This window comes from Orycteropus afer, unplaced genomic scaffold (assembly GCF_000298275.1).
Source record: "Orycteropus afer afer isolate SDZICR_OR568_19922 unplaced genomic scaffold, OryAfe1.0 scaffold00272, whole genome shotgun sequence".
Classification (NCBI taxonomy): Eukaryota; Metazoa; Chordata; class Mammalia; order Tubulidentata; family Orycteropodidae; genus Orycteropus; species Orycteropus afer.
The window spans coordinates 2348898-2367316 of NW_006921859.1; the positions used below are offsets into that span (position 1 = coordinate 2348898).

The 18419-nt window shown below is 45.0% G+C and overlaps 1 protein-coding gene across 1 annotated transcript in view; it reads left to right on the forward strand.

Moving 5' to 3' along the window:
• The window catches only part of CSMD2 (CUB and Sushi multiple domains 2), a 972087-nt gene that overhangs the window by 760039 nt on the left and 193629 nt on the right, over positions 1 to 18419 (forward strand). Inside the window, exons 27-29 of the mRNA XM_007950414.1 lie at positions 1504 to 1695; positions 7466 to 7604; positions 11869 to 12056. Of these exons, the coding sequence (XP_007948605.1) occupies positions 1504 to 1695; positions 7466 to 7604; positions 11869 to 12056 (519 nt within the window). The remainder of the gene's footprint in view (positions 1 to 1503; positions 1696 to 7465; positions 7605 to 11868; positions 12057 to 18419) is intronic.

The window sequence follows — 18419 nt, forward strand, 5'->3', positions numbered from 1 at the left end:
GCAATCTACTTCCGTAGTGATACTGCCTCGGAAACCCAAGGAGGGGTCGCTATGAGTTGGGTCCAACTTGACGGCACATAACAACAACAACAACAGAGCCAGGTTAGACAGTGGGCTGTAGTTTGTCAAATACCGTGTTAAGGTTGTTATTGGACATAAGGTATTAGATACTATTACTCCAGACTCATCCACTCAATTCTTGATCTTATAATTAGTGATATTAGTGTATATAGTTTTCCTGAGCCAACACTTCTCAGACTTGCCCACCAAAGCCCTCCTAATAGCAGAAGAGAGTGAGTGCATACCCCCAGGGGGTCTGGAGGGTGAAGCAAGCACAAAGCTCTTTGAGTCTTTACGTTGTCACTTAAGAACTAATGTGATTTATACGTGCTACTCCATAACAAATTCACGGCTTTTAGGGTCAAAATAATTTTCTCCAAAATAGTTTAGAAAAACCCACCCTCTGAGCAAATGAGCATTACTTATACTGTGGCCTCCAGAGCCTGCTGCCCCCAAGGTCTGCCCGTCTCAGTTTGCTGATGATGGCATAGATGAGTGCCAAGCCTCACTGTCAGCACTGGGCTGTGGAGCCAGCTGGGGTCATTGCACTGCCTCAGAACCTCTTCTTGGGACTTTCCTTTGATACCAATTCCTTTGGTGTAGTTCCACTTCCTGCGTTTGTTCATTCATTCACTCACCCATTCTTTTCTTCCTCCCTTTTTTCCATAATTCTTTCAGTGTTTTAAAACACCTGCTCTAGGTTAGCCATGAGACTGCAAGCATCTCCCACGTTACTGAGTGTTTTTATTATTATTATTATTATTTTAAATCATCTCAGTCACTCATGTTTCTTTTGAACTCTACTTTGCCACTTGCTACAACCATCTGATTTTTCTCTGAGCATGGTTTCAGTGTGGTGGGTCCTTGGCTATTTGTCATGCAAGAGAGGACATGGCCTTCACCCAACCTCAGCAACTCCCTGCCATCCCACAACCACTGCTCAGCATTCAGGCAAGCTGACTCCAAACTCCTTTGCAAACTCTTCCAACTGAATATTTTGAGTTTATATGTAATTATCTTGTCACCCCTTATACTGATATTGTTAGTTACATTATGAAAAACTGCAAAGCTGTGTCTATGTAACAACACTTGTATTCTCAAATCAAATTGAACCCAATTTTGCAATCATAACAGTGTCATCACCACTAACTGATGTCATACCAGATTGATGGTAGTAATGGTAAAGATGTTGGTGGAATCATGGTAGCGATGTCAGTGTAATTACAAGTGGTGGTGGAGGTAGTGACAGTAATGATAGTGAGCATGGAGGTGTCGGCACTGCTGCTGCCACTGGTGGTGGTGGTATGGAGATCATGGCAGTGATCACACTGGCAACACTGATGATGAGAAGTGGTAAAGTCAGTGAGGGTTGAGGAGCTAGGAGCCCCATTGTCTAGAAGACACCTAGACAACCTCCCTTTCTCTTCTGTTTTCTGGTTCTAGTGTCCACAGCAACGTCCTGCAATGACCCAGGGGTCCCACAGAATGGGAGCCGGAGTGGTGACAGTTGGGAAGCCGGTGACTCCACAGTGTTCCAGTGTGACCCTGGATATGTACTGCAGGGAAGCGCGGAGATCAGCTGTGTGAAGATTGAGAACAGATTCTTCTGGCAGCCCAGCCCACCAGCGTGCATTGGTACAGAGCAGCTGCAGAATGAACTCTTTCCTCTGGTTCCATCAGTCGTGTGCTCCATACTCCTCCACTCAAGTAGCAGCTACATCTTAAGTCTGGACCAGGAGAATCTCAGCTGAAAGTTACTTATTCTTTGCATGCATGCACACGTGCATGCACACACACATATACACATTAACACAGACATATTCCCACTCTACACACACACTACAAACTCTTCACTCTACAAAATAGTCCAGAAGAGTTCTAAGTCAGGCATGTCTGTCCTTTTTCTCCTTGGTTCAGGCTGTGTAGGTTGGAAGGAAGACAATGAGTCACCTCAGGTAGTAAGGGTCAGCCCCACCCAGTTGCCATCAAGTCGATTCTAACTCATGGTGACTACATGTGTGTCAGAATAGAACTGTTCTCCAGAGGGTTTTCAATGGCTGACTTTCAGAAGTAGATCACCAGGGCTTTCTTCCAAAGCATCTCTGGTTGGACTCAAACTTCCAATCTTTTGGTTAGCAGCTGAACACGTTAATGATTTGCACCGTGCAGGGACTCCAGTGAGCGTCATCAGATTCTGAAATGAGTTTCCTATGACCTAAAGCCCTAGAAGGGCACCTGAAGGCTCAGGATGTAAAGGAAAGAAATTTGCTGTTCCTTCTCAAGGAAATTACTTGTTACCTGAGTTTTGGTTCTCTAGATCTATCCTTAGTCTTAAAATCTTCCCTTTAGACAGATGAAGAGACCAAAGCTCAGAGACTTGCATGGGCTATAAGAAGTGGACCTCAATAATCCTGCACACAGATACCCAAGACTAGGAACTTGATGGCAGAGTGGGGAGAGGAAAGAAAGAGAAATAGAAACAAACATTCCAGGTGCACACTTCCATGAACCTCTTTTTCTCAGGCAAGGTAATGACTACATTTATCTCCTATGAGTATTCAAGGATGAGAGAAAAGAACGAATAGTCATTGAGTCCTTCCTGTGGGCCAGCCCCATCCTGGAGGTTTATTTACGTAATCTCATTTTACTTTTCCTACTGCTCTTTGAAATTAGCCCCATTCCCTCATTTTACAGTTGAGGAAACTGAAACTTAGAGAATGTGAATATCTTGCCCCACATCACAGAGCTAGGATGTGGCAGAACCAAGAATCACACCCATACCAGTCTGAAGGCAGTCTTTAGTTGTCCTGTCTCCCATGCCACCTCCCATGCTGGAGACAAGTTCAAGGGGCATCCTGAGACATTCCCCAGGAGAGTTTGCCCTGGCCATGCCCTGCACCCCTTCCCATGCAGGTTCAGGGGAGCCTGTCCAGCATGGCCTTTTTTGTTACTCAAGGCTCTGAGGCCTGGCACTGACACTGAGACACTACATCCTGCTCCTCAGTGGTGATTAGGTGTCCCTTGGTGTGTGGTACAGGGAGTGAGGGGAATGGGCAGTGGACAGTGGAGACCTGGATTCCAAGACCCGGCTCAGTCATGAACAACCTTAACTTGCCATCAAGTCATTCCTGACTGATGGTGACTTCATATGTTTCAGAGTGCAAATGTTTTCCATGGGGTTTTCAAGGGCTGATTTTTCGGAAGTAGATGACCAGGCCTTTCTTCTGAGGTACCTTAGGGTGGATTCAAACCTTTCGGTTGGTAGCCAAACATGTAACTGTTGGCACCACCTAGGGACTCCTGGTCCTTAACTATGTGTTGTGATATGTAGAAAAGACAAGAGGATGTTGAGGTAGGTGAATAAGCAGTTAACCCACTCAGCTGCAAACCAAAAGGTTGGCAGTTCAAGCCCATCTAGGGGTACCTCAGAAAGAAGACTGGTGATATCCTCCCAAAACATCAGCCATTGAATCCTTTGGAGCACAGTTCTACTTGGATACACACAGGGCCTCTACAAGTCAGAATTGACTGATTGGCAACTGGTTGTTTTATTTTTTTTAGTGATGGAATTGTGGGTTCCTGGATCTGCCCTTTACTAGTTCAGCAATCTTAGGAAAATTGCAGCTCTCTGGGCCTCACTTTCCTCATCTGTATAATGAGGGTAAATATGCTTCCCTCATGGGGTGTGAGATAAAGAAACACCTAACCCTAGTCTCAAGGAAAAATGACTGCCTTCCTTCCCTTGTACCTCACTCCTTCTCTTCTTCAGTTCCTTGTTTCCTCCTTTCAAGTCTTTAGACTCACTTCCCTCAGTAGAGTCCCCTCCTCTGGGCAAAAGAATTCTGGGGAGGCCTGGAGGAGACTCGGATGGCCTCCGAGGCCCGTTCCAAATGCAATGTTTCAGAAGACAGTGGTTCTTTAATCTTACTTTACAGAATAGCAGATGCTGCTGAGACGAGACCATCCCAGGTTGGAAAGGAGGGTTTCACTGTGTGAAGCTGGTGAGAGCGGTAACTGTGCAGTGAGCAGGGCAGAGAGGTTAATTCAGCTTTCATTACCCATTCTTCTACCGTCGGCTCTGGGAAATGTTCCTCAGGCAACAAAATGAATGTCTTTGCCTCTTCTCTCACACAGACTGGAAATCCTTGTGACAAGCCTCTAATTTCCAGCTCTCTTGGCAGTCTGCCATGACTGGGTCTAGCTGACCTTGAACCCTTCATTATAGGGAGGAAGAAAACAAGTATTTATTGAGCATCATCTCTATGGTAGCCCCTGGGCTGGACAGTTATGGTTGTTAGCTGCCATGAGCCGGCCTCCAATGCACGGCAACCACATGGACAATGGAATAAAATGCCGCCCGGGCCTGTGCCATTCCCATGAGCAGTTGTGGACCAGACCAGTGTGAACTATAGGGTTGGCTGATCCACGGAAGTAGATCTCCAGGCCTTTCTTCCAAGTTCATCTTTGTCAGGAAGCTCCACTGAAATCTGTTCAGCATCATAGCAGCACTTAAGCCTCCACTGACAGGTGGTGGCTGAGCATGAGGTGCGTAGGTCAGGAATTGAACATGGGTCTCCACATGGAAAGTGAGGATTCTGTCATTGAACCATCATTGCCTCTCATTATTTCCATTTAAATCACCATATGATGAGTGAAGAGCTCAGAGTCTGTAATCCAGATACCTGCATTTGAGTCTGGCTTCATCACAACAAGCCATGTAGCCTCAGACAAATTACCTAACCTCCCTGTGCCTCAATTTACCCAACTGTAAAGTAGGAAAAATAACAGTATTTACCTCAGAGGGTTGTGATTAGGATTCAGTAAGATAAAACTAGAAAGCACTCAGAACCATGCCTGGTTCATGGTAAACTCGGTATAGTCTATGTTAAAGCCATTATCATTATTCTTTGTCATCTTATAAATGAGAAAATGGAGGCTCAGAGAGGTTGGATAACTTGCCCAAACTCACACAGCTAGTTAGTGACATTGTCAGAATTTGAATCCAAGACTGTGTGACTTCAAAATTGATGGCCTTTTCATACCTTTCCCCCTCAGGGCAGCCTGCCTATTTCTTGGCCTTTTGGCATGATCAGCAGCTTGTGCCCACTCCCATGTGGAACCCAAGGTTTAGTGAGCTCTAAGTCTGGACCTGAAGGACAGAGCCCCCATTATCTTTCTGATTGCTGGTGGGGAGTGGACAGGGCATGACCATGGATGTAGGGGCAGGTACCCTGAACTGGGAGTGAGACCTGGCTTCTATTCTAGCTTGGCTCCATGGCTACCACCCCAACCAGGGACCCACTAACTGCCAAGGCCTCATTTGGTCTCCTGCAGCCCAGCTGTCCTGCTGGCTAGTGCCTGGGCCTACAAAAGGGAAAAGGACATTCTTCTCCTTGAGACCCCTCAATAAGCCCTGAGCAACAGGAGCCCTCCTGGTGAAGAGCCTCAGGAGTCCAGCCAGGACCCGTGGCACAACTGGCAGAGGGCAGTGAGGCCCAGGCCTGGGTTCTGAGTGAGAAGCCCGGGGGGGGGGGGGGCTGAATTTCAGCCCAGAAGGCTAATGCCAGGGAGCCATCTGGGAAGGAGCTGTACCAGGGTAGAAGCCTAGAACCAAACTTACTGGGAGCAACAGGGAGTTTCAGAAACATCCAGATTTACTCAGTCTATAGTAAAGGGAGGTCAAGCCAGGAAACCTCACCCCAAATGGAGGCATTATCTGTTCCCTTTAAAGGTCCACTAGGAAGATGGGACTCCTGACATGACCAGACTTTTTACTCCTTGGCTATGGCAGACTAAGTCTTTAGGCTGTCCTGGGTTGAGTCACTGTCTGTGTAGGGCTGGAAATGGCGGCTTCCCTTTGTTAAGGTCAGGTTTTATCCTGATCATAGAGACCTTCAGTCTGTCCCATTGATCCAACCCTTTCCTCTAAAGAGGTGAGTGAGATAGAAGCAGACCTGACTCAGGGAACCTTCTCCACTCCTGCAGGCACTCTTAAAATTGGGGCTTCTCCCCTGCAGATGTGCATAGAGGAACACTTTCTTTTCCACACCCACTGCCACAAATGATTCTGAGGCCAAATAGTCGAACGGGAAAATCACAGACTTCAAGTCTCCAAATAACAACTCTCTGAGCCTCAGTTTCCTCCTTTGTAATAATCTGGCTTTGGGTTGTTAAGAGGCGTAAATGAGATAATGTACCTAAAATACTTCATGCCTGGTACATAATAGGCACTCACTTGAGTATTTCGTGTACACAAGGTGGTGCTTAGTCGCGGCCATTCATAAACATTCAGGTTCCATGAGCCTCCGTGTTGAAGCTTTTGTGGCCTGACCTGAAGCCCTATCATTTTTTAAAGAGATACCTATCGGAGCTGATCGAGCCCTTTAAGCTGCGCCTTGAGTAAAAGCCACAAAATGAGTAGTAAAGCTCAGCTCTACAACAAGCAAGCTAGCTGCCCTATCTCGATGCTTGGAAACACTCCTTGGCGCCCACTTCAGTGTCATCCTGGATTTGCTGGCCTCCCCTTGGATGGCTGGCTCTCGGTGCTCCTTGTGGGTGCACGGTTTGCTGACTCTACTGCCAACCTGTGGTGGTGCCCTGTGGTTTATCCCTATTTATATCTCAGCCACCTTTTCCTGTTAATGACCCCATACACTTCCAAGCTCCTACTTTATCAAACTACTCGTGCCAATAGAGTGACAGCCGCAGTTATTTAGGGAAAGAACTTGATTTAGGATGTGGGGAGGTTGGCCAGGAGATGCCTGGATGGGCAGCTTGCTGTGTCATTCAGCAATGCCCCACGGCTTGAAAGGCCTATGGGAGAACACTGTGGATTAATGGGGAATCTATAATAGCTCCATACAACTGAGGTGCAAACTCTTGGACAAGGCCTTTTGAAAAACTGGAAGGTATCTGCAGCCCCAGATAGATGCCAAGAGTACTGGCAATATAGAAGCAGCACTTGGCAGATTAACATGATTGTATTTTCCTCTTCCTAACATCAAGTGCACTGGAACTCATGGTAAATATCTACTAAGCTCTCCTGGAAACTGGATACAAAGGCAGTGGGGGAGGACCATGTACTTGATATGTCTAAAATACAGCTGATGGCCACCATGTATTGACTATTTACTGTCAGCCAAATGTTTTAACAAACATCTCCTATAATCTTTACAACCACCCTGTAAAGAAGGTACTATTATCTCTTTCTACAATAGAGGAAGGACACTGAGGTCCAGAGAGGTTAAGTAAATTCCCTAAGGTCACACAGCCGGCTAGTAGCAGAGCCAGGTTTTAACTTAGGTCTATCAGACTCAACCCTTCCTCTACTGTGTCTAATCAATGCCTATTAAGAGTCGACCAGGGTGACGGGAACGGTCTTACCCTCATCTTCCTCTCTCCTCAGCTCCCTGTGGGGGAGACCTGACAGGACCATCTGGAGTCATTTTGTCACCAAGTTACCCAGAACCCTACCCACCAGGCAAGGAGTGTGATTGGAAAGTGACCGTCTCACCAGACTACGTCATCGCCCTGGTATTTAACATGTATGTACCTTTCCCCCAGGTGGGAGACAAAGGGTTCAGACTAGCTAAGGGTTTCAGGACCCAGGTCTCTAGGTAAGTGTGGGCAGATCTTTTGTGAACAGAGTTCCTAGTTCAGTGGGAGGTAAAGAAGATGTAAAAAGAAAAAAGAGAGAGAGAAAGTAACATTTATTGAGCTTTTCCTACATGACAAGCTCTGTGCTCAATGGTTTCACATCTATTATACTATTAGATCTGTCATAATAATTTATGAAGTATCTTATTTCTTTTTTTACCTCTGAGAATATTGAGATTCAGAAAGTAGGACCTTGCTGATTCCTCCTCCTTTTCACACTGTGTGTTCCTCTGTTTTCTTCTGGCTTTTTCCATCCAGGGCTTCAAACTAGTTCTTTCCAGTTCAGTCAAAGCTGATGAAGCAAAACAGACGGACCAGAATTTGCAAAATGTGGGTGCCTAGAACAATAACTAGAGTGGGGAAAATTGCAGGTTGATGGCCTGCTAGTAAATTAATCTCCCACTTAGAAAACAAGTGATATATGCATGTGTGTGGGTTGCATAACAAGGAAATCTCTTGATTAGCAGAGTCTGAAACAATGGTGCCCTGCTCAAAGATGGCAGCTGACCTTGCCATTTTGAATATGTATTGCTGTCCACAGTCCTAGCAGTAATCCAATATCTGAATCAGGCTCCTGAAAGGGCTCACTGTGCCTCTTACAAGTCTCCCATTTCAGGGCTTTGATTATAATTTTCCTAGTCTGATTATCATTACAGGCACCCATATTTTGCAAATACTGTCCATCCCAGTTTTGCTTTGTTGGCCATGACTGACCCTGTTTGAACCAGTTCAAAGCCCTGCTTCCATCACACTCCCAGTATAGGAGCAGACTCAGTTTTCTGGCATATACTCCTCCTAGCTACTGCCCTCTCTCTTCTATTTCTTTTATAAGCAAGCTCTTCAAAAGAATTGTCTCTGCCTTTCTGTACTTTGGAGCTCTGGTGGCATAGTGTCTAAGGCATTTGACTGCTAACCAGAAGGCTGGTGGTTCAAACCCACCAGCCACTCCTCGGGAGGAATATTGGGCAATCTACTTCCGTAGTGATACTGCCTCAGAAACCCAAGGAAGGGTCGCTATGAGTCGGATCCAACTCGATGGCAATGAGTTTGGTTTTGGTTCCTCTACTTGCTCTCCTCCCGTTTCCTCTCTGATCACTGAAATCTGATTTCTGTTTCCACTGTTCCACAAGAAACTCCTCAGTTAAAAGTTAACAACAAACTCCTAATTGTCAGACAAAATGGGACTTTTCCATGTTTTATCCTAATCCACCTCTTGATCATGCCCTCCACATTCTTTTTTCCCTCAGTTTTTGTGAAGTGACTCTCTTCTGGTTCTCCACCTTTTTCTGTGACTTCATGTCTACCTGTTCATGCCCCTCTTTCTTGGCCAGACTCAGTCACTACCTCTTCTCACCCACACTTCCTTACTGGACAAACTCATCCACTCCTATGGTTTCAGCTTCCTTTTGTAAGCAAGGACTCCACTCTACCTCCAGCTTAGACTTTCTTCTGAGCTGATATTGGACATTTCTTCCTGCTGCCTGCAGGAACCTCAAATGGAACATGAGTAAAGCTGAACATGTTACTTCTTCCCTAAGACAAGCTGTCTTCTAAACACTGGAGAGTTCTACTCTTATTGCATCACCCAACTAGTGACCAACACCTTGACATTCCCCATGTGTTCCCTTTGTCTCCATTCTCCCAGCTGCAATTTTAGTTTAAGCTCTTATCATTTTCCATCTAAATTACTGTCATAACCTCCTAACTGGTTTCTTTACCCCCAACTTGCCTTTGCCAATCTGTTCTTTAGCTGGCTGGCAGCATGATCTTATCATCTAAAATAAAATGCTAAAATAACCACCTCATTTTCCATTTTAGCATCCTATAAGGATCCTACTCAGTAATAAAAAGAGATACATGTAACAACATGGATGAATCTCAAAAATATTATGCTGAATAAAAGAAGACAGAGAAGCACAAAATGTATGATTCTACTTATATGAAATTTTGGAATCAGCAAAACTAACACATGATGATGGAAGTCAGACCAGTGGTGGCTTCTGGGGGTGGGAAAGAATGACTGGGAAGGGGCAGCTGGGAGCTTTGTGGGGTGGTGGACATATTCTGTGTCTTGATATGCAGTTGTCAAAATTGATCAAGTGGTAGACTTCAGAGCTTGGATCATTTCATGGTGGGAAAATGATACATAATTTTAAAACAAATTTTTTACTTAAAAATGTACCTGTATGACTCCCTCTTGCCTATAAATTAAGGTCCAAACTCCTGAGCTTCATTCCAGACAGTCTGGCTCCTTCCTACCTCTCCAGTCAGTCATGTAAGTCCCTGTATTCCCACAAACCCACCCCATCCTAAACTCTGAGCTCCAGCAGGCTGAACTACTGGCAGTTTCTGGGATCTCACAGACTGTTTCATGCCCTTGTGACTTTGCCAAGGCTTCCTTTGCATAGTGACTTGCATTTCCCTCCTGTCCAACCAGTGAGCATTTTCTCTTCTTCCAACTTCACCTCCTCCATGAAAGCTTTATTTTCCTCCTTCCCTAAGGAACTTAGTTTTGTGTCCCCACTATGCAATGTACTTACTTTCCACTTTGTTTTATTGTTTACTTAATTTCCTACAGCACCATCAACTTCTTGATGTGTCTGACATGTCCCCGAGTCCTTGGCACCTTGCTCAGTGCTTGGCATATTGAGGGTGCTCAGATAAAACTTGATGCCTGAAGGAAAGAAGAGACAAATGGAAAGTGGTTAGTTAGGAAGTGGCAGAGCCATAATTCGTGACCAAATTTGACTCACTCTTCCCTGGTGACTTTGAAAGAGCAGATGGATAGAAGCTGGGTTATGGGACAAGAAAACCTTATCAACCAACAAGGGTGGGAGCAACCTCACAGCTGACACCAGTGTGAGACGGTACCCTCCTACAGGAAGGAAGCCAGTGCATATCTGTCTGTGGCCTCCATGACCTCCAAACTCCCATTCTGTCTCCCTGCCAGCCCTATTCACTTTGTCCTAGAGAATGTCTTAGCTCAAGGGTAGAGCATCCATTTCTTTCTCAGTTTAGCCAGATGGAGCATCTGAGTCTCCAGCCTCTGGCTAGGCTACGAATGAGTTTGGATCCAAAATCTAATCTTTGCAAACTGATTTACTTCTATTCTGTTGTTTTCATTTTTGTACACTTTATTGGTATCAGTTGCCTCTGTTGGATCTATACCTAAGGGTAGAATTACTGTATCATACAGCACACATATGTTCAGATTTAATAGATATTGCCAAACAGTTTTCCAGTTTGGTTAAATCAATTTGTATTCCCACTAACAGGGGCTGAGAGTTCAGTGGCTCTAATACTTGGTATTTCCCACCATGTTCATTCTAGCCATTCCAGTGAGATGAATTACATTCCAACCTCTAATGTCAATTTACTAAACTAAGATGCTCTTGTAGCATAGTGCCTAAGGCACTTGACTGCTAACCAGAAGGCTGGTGATTCAAACCCACCAGCCACTCCTCGGAAGGAAGGTTGGGCAATCCTACTTCCATAGTGATACTGCCTAGGAAACCCAAGGAGGGGTCGCTATGAGTCGGGGCCCACTCGACAGCAAATAACAACAACAACAAAGATGGTTTTTTTATATGGATTTTTTCCCACACCAGGGTGTCAGGAGTGGGTTGGTAACAGATCCTGAGGAGAGCTGGAAAAGTGGCTCAGGGAAAAGGAATAAAGCAAGTCCTTCATGGCAAAAGACCCCTCCCTGCTTGGAAATGGCTTCATAGATGGGTCTTTCTTTCTTGGAAAAGGAAGTGCAGTATAGCACAAGATAAACAACTTCAGAATAGGTGAAGAGACCTGGGTTCTGGACCTGCCTTGGCTGACCACACAGTGTCTAGAGTTGGCAACTCATTTTCCCTTCCGTAAAAGGAAGGCATTAGGCTTTTAGCTCCAGCTTTCTGGACACTGACTGTGGAATCTGCCCCCTCTGCCCCTGAGCTGATGATCCATCTTCCCCCCTGATGGGAGGGTCATCAGGACTTCATTCTCTCTGCCCACCCCCCCACCAGCAAGTCTTCAGGGTGTTGGATGCATGTCGGGTGGAAGGCTTGCTTTCTGGGAGGCTTCATTCTACAGTTGAGCCTAAGGCCCCAGCATGAGCCTTGATTTGACCTTAGTGGGCTGGGGTGGGATGTGTTTGTTCCCCAGCTTTAACTTGGAGCCTGGCTATGACTTCCTCCATGTCTACGATGGACGGGACTCTCTCAGCCCTCTCATAGGAAGCTTCTACGGCTCCCAGCTCCCAGGCCGGATTGAGAGCAGCAGCAACAGCCTCTTCCTCGCCTTCCGCAGTGACGCATCTGTGAGCAATGCAGGGTTCGTCATTGACTACACAGGTAAGGGCCTGATTCAGAGATGACTAAGGGCAGGATCAGCCAGACCTGGCAGAGGGGAGCAGAAGCCAGGGCAGTGCAGTGAGGAGTGTACTGAGCTAGACCACAGGGAGCTTGCTTCAGTGCAGGTGCTGCTGCCATATGCAGAAGACCTGCCTGCCTTGTGGCCCTCCAGGTGGCTTCATCTATCACTTTCCTATGCCCCAGTGCTGGAAGTTAAAGGGGTCAGTGTGAATTAAGGGAGCCAGTATCCTATTTGAGTCCCATTTCTATTTCTGAATTATTATTCCCCTTTTCTTCTTTTCTTCTGAGCCTCATTCTTTCTAGCTCTACATCATGCTCATAACACAACTCCACGGTGGTGGTGTTGGGTGCTGTCAAGTCTATTTTGACTCATCATGACCTCATGTGACAGAGTAGAACTACCTCATAGGATTTTCTAGCCTGCAGTCTTTATAAGAACAGATTGCCAGGTCTCTCTCCCATGGAACCACTGGGTTGGTTTGACCCACCAACTCTCAGTTAGCAGCTGAGCACTTACCATTGCACCACCAAGGATCCTTCCCCACTCCATACCTATCAGCTACTATCTTCTTGTTCACTCCCTACATTCACCAAGGGTTCTGATGTGAAGCTTAATCTTCCTCTCTACCCCAAAGCCTTCTACCATCCTAGGTAACTTCAGTGTCCCTATGGAAATTTTGTCCAATTCTTAGGCTCACAGTGACTGGGTCTCTGTTGGAAGGACACTTCTTGGCAATACTTTGAAACCTTGTCATGAACTGGACATTCTGATATTTCCTGATCCCTGTCCTTCCATTTAGTTACTCCCTTTGCACTTTTGAATTAATTCAAGCAGATTGAGTCATAGAGGGGCCAAGAGCAGATGTTGACAATTTTTTTTTCTTAAACCAAAACCAAACTCACTGCCGTTGAGTCAGATCTGACTCATAGCCATCCCTCCTTGGATTTCCAAGGTGGTATCACTACAGAAGGAACTCTGGTAATGTAGTGCCTAAGGCACTTGACTGCCCACTGCTTGATAAAGCCCACTGCTCAGAAGGAAGGTTGGGCAATCTACTTCCGTAGCAATACTGCCTCAGAAACCCAAGGAGGGGTCGCTATAAGTTGGGTCCAACTTGACAGACATAACAACAACAACAACATCACTATGGAAGTAGATTGCTCAATCTTCCTTCCAAGGAGTGGCTGGTGGGTTTGAACCTCCAGCCTTCTCGTTAGCAGTCAAATGCCTTGAGGGCCACATAGTAATATTTTAGGCTCAGTGGGCCAGACAGTCTCTGTCATAATTACTCATCTCTGCTATTGTGTGGAAGACAACTTGTAAACAAACAAACTTGCTGTGTTACAGCAAAACTTACTTCATGAAAACACGCCTCTCTATCTCATTGGAATAGTCATTCTAATTGGATACAGCCCATGTTCTCCAAGTAGCAGTTAGGTGACCTTGAGAAAGTTGTTCGGCCTCTCAAAACCTCCATTTCTTCATCTATAAAATGATAGAATAATTCCTATCTCATATTAGCAGGCAAAGATCAATGAATCCCTGCATTAAAGCTCTTGGTGCAATGCCTGGCACATGTCAAGCATTCTATAATGTTCAGATATGATTATTATTATTAATAGTTGCAGACTCTAGAGCACTCTACTTTCTTCTACTCTGTCAGTGCCTTTTTGACCTATTCTTCTTCCCTAATTATCTCATATCCCATTATCCAAATCCTAGCTCCATTTCTTGCTTGATTTGTGAGCTTGGCAAGTTATTAGCTCTTGGAACCCATTTCTCCATCTATAAAATGATGGTAATAATAATTATGTCACAGAAGGTTATTTAAGATTAAAAGATATTTTATGCATACATATTGTATACTTTAGTATAATGCCCAGCTTGTACTAAACACTCCATACCATCTAGAGATGTTAGTTTTGTTATTGAGACCATAACCCAAGTTCAGCCAGGTCTCATCAGCCTATGTGTACAAATGAGGTCACATTACCAGTTAAAATTAAAAAATTTCTGGCTCATGTCCCCCACTTTCATAATGTAGGACCTCAGCAACCTTTGAAAGTATCCTTTAATTAAATATTTCTGGCAATCCCTGGGATATCTCACATGAGATCTCAAATAACACTGATCATAAAATAGCTAGCACTTATTTAGTGTCTACCATGTGCCAGCACTGTTCTAAGTGCTTCCTATCCATCAACTCATTGAAATCCTCATAACTATTGACTGCCTGCTATTTGCTGGGTAGTTGGTAGCTGGTGCACAAAACAGAGAACATTGGCTCAAGGAGCTAGTCTGGGGAATGGATATTTTACCGTCCACTCTTCCTCCAGGTGCCTGTCATTCTGTAATCTTTCTGTATCCAAATCTTCCTCTACATGCCAATGTCCAAACAAGCACGACTAGACATTTTAGAATTCTACTAGAAGACACACCTTAGAGTCAGCCTACGGACCCCCATCTCTGCTACCACATCATCATCTCATTCTTCTTATTATTCATCTCTTTAATCACACTGTCATCAGTACCTTCAATTTTCCTGCCCCCTTTGTCCTTAGTGAAATCCACACCCAGGTGGCTGAGCATTGCCAGAAAAAGTCACACAAGCATGACACTGGGCACCACTACATTTATGTCTTTTAACCTCAGCCAAGCCTTAGCAACTTCTGACTTGTCCACCTGGGTCCTTCTCCTATGCAGTAATTCTAAAATTTCAACCCCAGTCTCACTACTTTTTAGCCTAATTGTTTCAATACCTTCAAATGTTGCTGAGGTCCTACATTATGCAAGTGGGGGACATGAGCCAGAAAATTTTTAATCATTTCATCTTCCCTGGATACAGTAAGCTACTGGGTAGAAATCCCACAGCTTCTTCCCCAATCACCTTGTTGGTGACAACCAGCTTCCCCCAGGGTCTCTCCATGGAAGTTTACAGGCTAAGAATCACACCCCAGGTTCTCTTTCCCAAGGAAGTTGTTTCGGTTACCTAGTCCCGCTCTGACAGGATTACACGACAAATGGAATAGCTTGAACAAACAGGAGTTTGTTTTCTTACAGTTTTGGAAGCTTTAAGTCTGAGTTCACAATGCCAGGCTACAGGGGCAGGGTGAAAGCCCCTCAACCTTGGCCTTCAGCTCTGCCTCCTGTTCCTGGCCTATTGAAGCTGGAGGCTTTTCTTCACTTAGACAGCTGCTGGCTGACAAGCCTGAGGCTGACAAGTAAAAAGGTATAGTTCCAGTATTACCAAACAATATGGCAGGCTACTAATTCATGTCCAGATGAAGTCCCAAGATCAGCAGGGCATGGCAGGCTGTTGAACAACAATTTGGCTAACTGCAGGGTTCAGGCATGCCAAAAGGCTAGATACCAACCCCAAAGCTGTTTCTTACATATGGGAAGCAGACCACATCCCTAAAGTAGCTACTCAGCTGCTCCAATAGATTCCATCATGGAATTAATTACCAATCTCACCATGGGGAATAACTACATCCAGCTGCCCAGCCATTTAACCAGGCCCAGCCAAGTTGACACACAAAGTTAACTACCACAGAAGCCCCTTTCCTCTTTCAGCTTTTGGCCCAAGACAGTAGCTAGAAGAATTCTCAGGTCTAAAACACAACCTCAGGCGCTCTGGTAGTGTAGTGCCTGAGACACTTGACTGCTAACCAGAAGGCTGGCAGTTCAAACCTACCAGCCACTCCTCAGAAGGAAGATGGGGCAGTCTACTTCCGTAGTGATACTGCCTCGGAAATCCAAGGAGGGGTTGCTATGAGTTGGGCCAACTCGACGGCACATAACAACAACAACAGAACACAACCTCAGGTAATAAGATCTTCCTAGCTGTCATTCAAGCCAGCTGAGCTGGCTGAAGGGATGCCAGTTCCTGGGGGACAGGAGAGGTGAGGCCAGCTTACTTATGCATCTGCCTTATTAGAATCTTTGGTGCACGTACCACAATAAAGTGTTCCTTCCTTCCCAAACTGCACACCTCCTAATATTGGTCAGCCCTAGAAGTACAACCAGGAGCTCTGGCAGCATAGTGTTTAAGGCACTTGACTGCTAACCAGAAGGCTGGCAGTTCAGACCCACCAGCCACTCCTCAGAAGGAAGGTTGGGCAATCTACTTCCGTAGTGATACCACCTCGGAAACCCAAGGAGGGGTCACTATGAGTCGGGTCTGACTCGACAGCACATAACAACAACAACAACAACAGAAGTATAAGCAGAACGTTCCTTGGAAGCAAGGTTGGTGAGACTTCATCTAACATACTTTGGACTAGTCCCTGGAGAAGGATATCATGCTCGGTAAAGTAGAGGGTCAGCAAAGAAGATGAAAACCTTCAACAAGGTGGATTGACGGTGGCTGCAACAATGGGCTCAAGCATAGCAAGGACTGTGAGGCAGGCGCAGGACCAGGCAGTGTTTTGTTCTGTTGTGCATAGAGTCGCTATGAGTCAGAATGACTAGAATGGCACCTAACAACAACAAATACCATCACCAAAATGGTCTCTAGGTGCGCCGCAAACAGTTCGCAATCAACTGCCAACCTGAAGATTGGCAGTTTGAACCCACCCAATGGTACCACAAAATAAAAGGTCTGGCAATCTGCTTCCATTAAGATTATAGCCAAGAAGACCCTATGGAGCAATCGAACTCTGTAACATCGAGTTGCCGTGAGTGGAATCAACTCAACAGCAACTAACAACAAGTGTCTCCCGAGGTCCCTGGGTGGGGTAAGCAGTGGATACTTGACTAATAATTGAAAGGTTGTGTTTCACAGCCACTCAGTGGTGCCATGGAAGGAAGGTTTGGCGATCTGCTTCCATAAAGGAAATGAAAGCCATGCACTAGCAAGATCAAGCTGTTGTTGTTATGTGCCGTTGAGTTGGCCCCGACTTATAGCGACCCCTCCTTGGGTTGCTGAGGCAGTATCACTATGGAAGTAGATTGCCCAACCTTCCTTCCAAGGAGTAGCTGGTGGGTTTGAACCGCCAGCCTTCTGGTTAGCAGTCAAGTGCCTTAGGCACTATGCTACCAGAGCAAGATCAAGCAGTGGAGAGTAAATCACCTGCGCTACAAAGAACTCTTTGTAAAGAGCTAGATAGTAAGTATTTTAGGCTTAGTGGGCCAGATAGTCTTTCTTACAACTGCCCACCTCTATTGTTGTAACACTACTTTATTTACAAAAACAGTCATTGGGCCAGAATTGACTTGCAAACTGTAGTTTTCTACAAGATCACACCATATCTACTAATCTGTGACCTGATATTTTCCCCCAGCACTAGATCTTGGGCGTGTTTTCGTAACAGTATACAAAGATTTATTCCATCCTTTTAAAAGATTGCTTATATTTCAGTGGATGGCTCTAATCTAGACTTTATGACTAGTTCCTTACTGGTTGGACATATGGGTTGTTGTTTCCAGGTTTTTGTTATTACAAACAATGTTTAGAAATGGGCCTCATCTGTTAGGACCAGAGAGAAGCCAGTTCTTTTATGGTTCCCATTTTAGAGCGCTTGGGTTTTATCGATGATTGTCTTCATGATGTTTTAGCCATTTAGTTTTATCATTCACACCTGAGCTCTGGTTTGGCAGCCTAAAGACCTGATTATGGTCTTAACTCTATTTCTTAATAACCAAATGGCTTGGAAACTCATTTAACCTATCAGATCACCACATTCCTCATCTATAACCTGAACATGAATATACCTGGCCGTGCTTGCTGCAGAGGCTAGTGTGAGACACAAATGAGGTAACAGATTGGAAAGTACTTGAAAATTATGAAATGATATTCCCATGTTAAGGGCTTATCATCATTATCATTATCCTTGTCATTATTATTAATGTTGTAATGCTTGGAATGACGAGCTCTTCTTCCTGTGACATGGAGTAAATATAAAATGGAGTCTGTAGTTGGAGTCATTGATGTGGCTTTTGAGTTTCCAGGCCTGAGGTTATTCAGCCAAATAATTCAGCAGCTGTTTATTAAGCCTTTATTATATGCTAGGTAGGGCTGGCCCTGGTGCTGTTTTATGATAGATGCTGGAGTTATAAGAATAGGTGATGGTCCCTGTTCTCTGAAAGTTCAGAACCCAACTGGAAAGACATACACTTACCAAACTGTTATGGATTGATTTGTATGCCCCCAAAATATGTGTTGTAAATCTTAATCGCTATACCTCTCGCTGGAATCCCCATTTGGGAATAAGGTTTTCTTTGTTATGTTAATGAGGCTAATATCAGTGGAGGGTGTGTTTTAAGCCAGTCACTTTTGAGATATAAAAAGAGCTGATGAGGCACAGAGTCAAGCAAATACAAATGGGGAAAAGATAGATGCC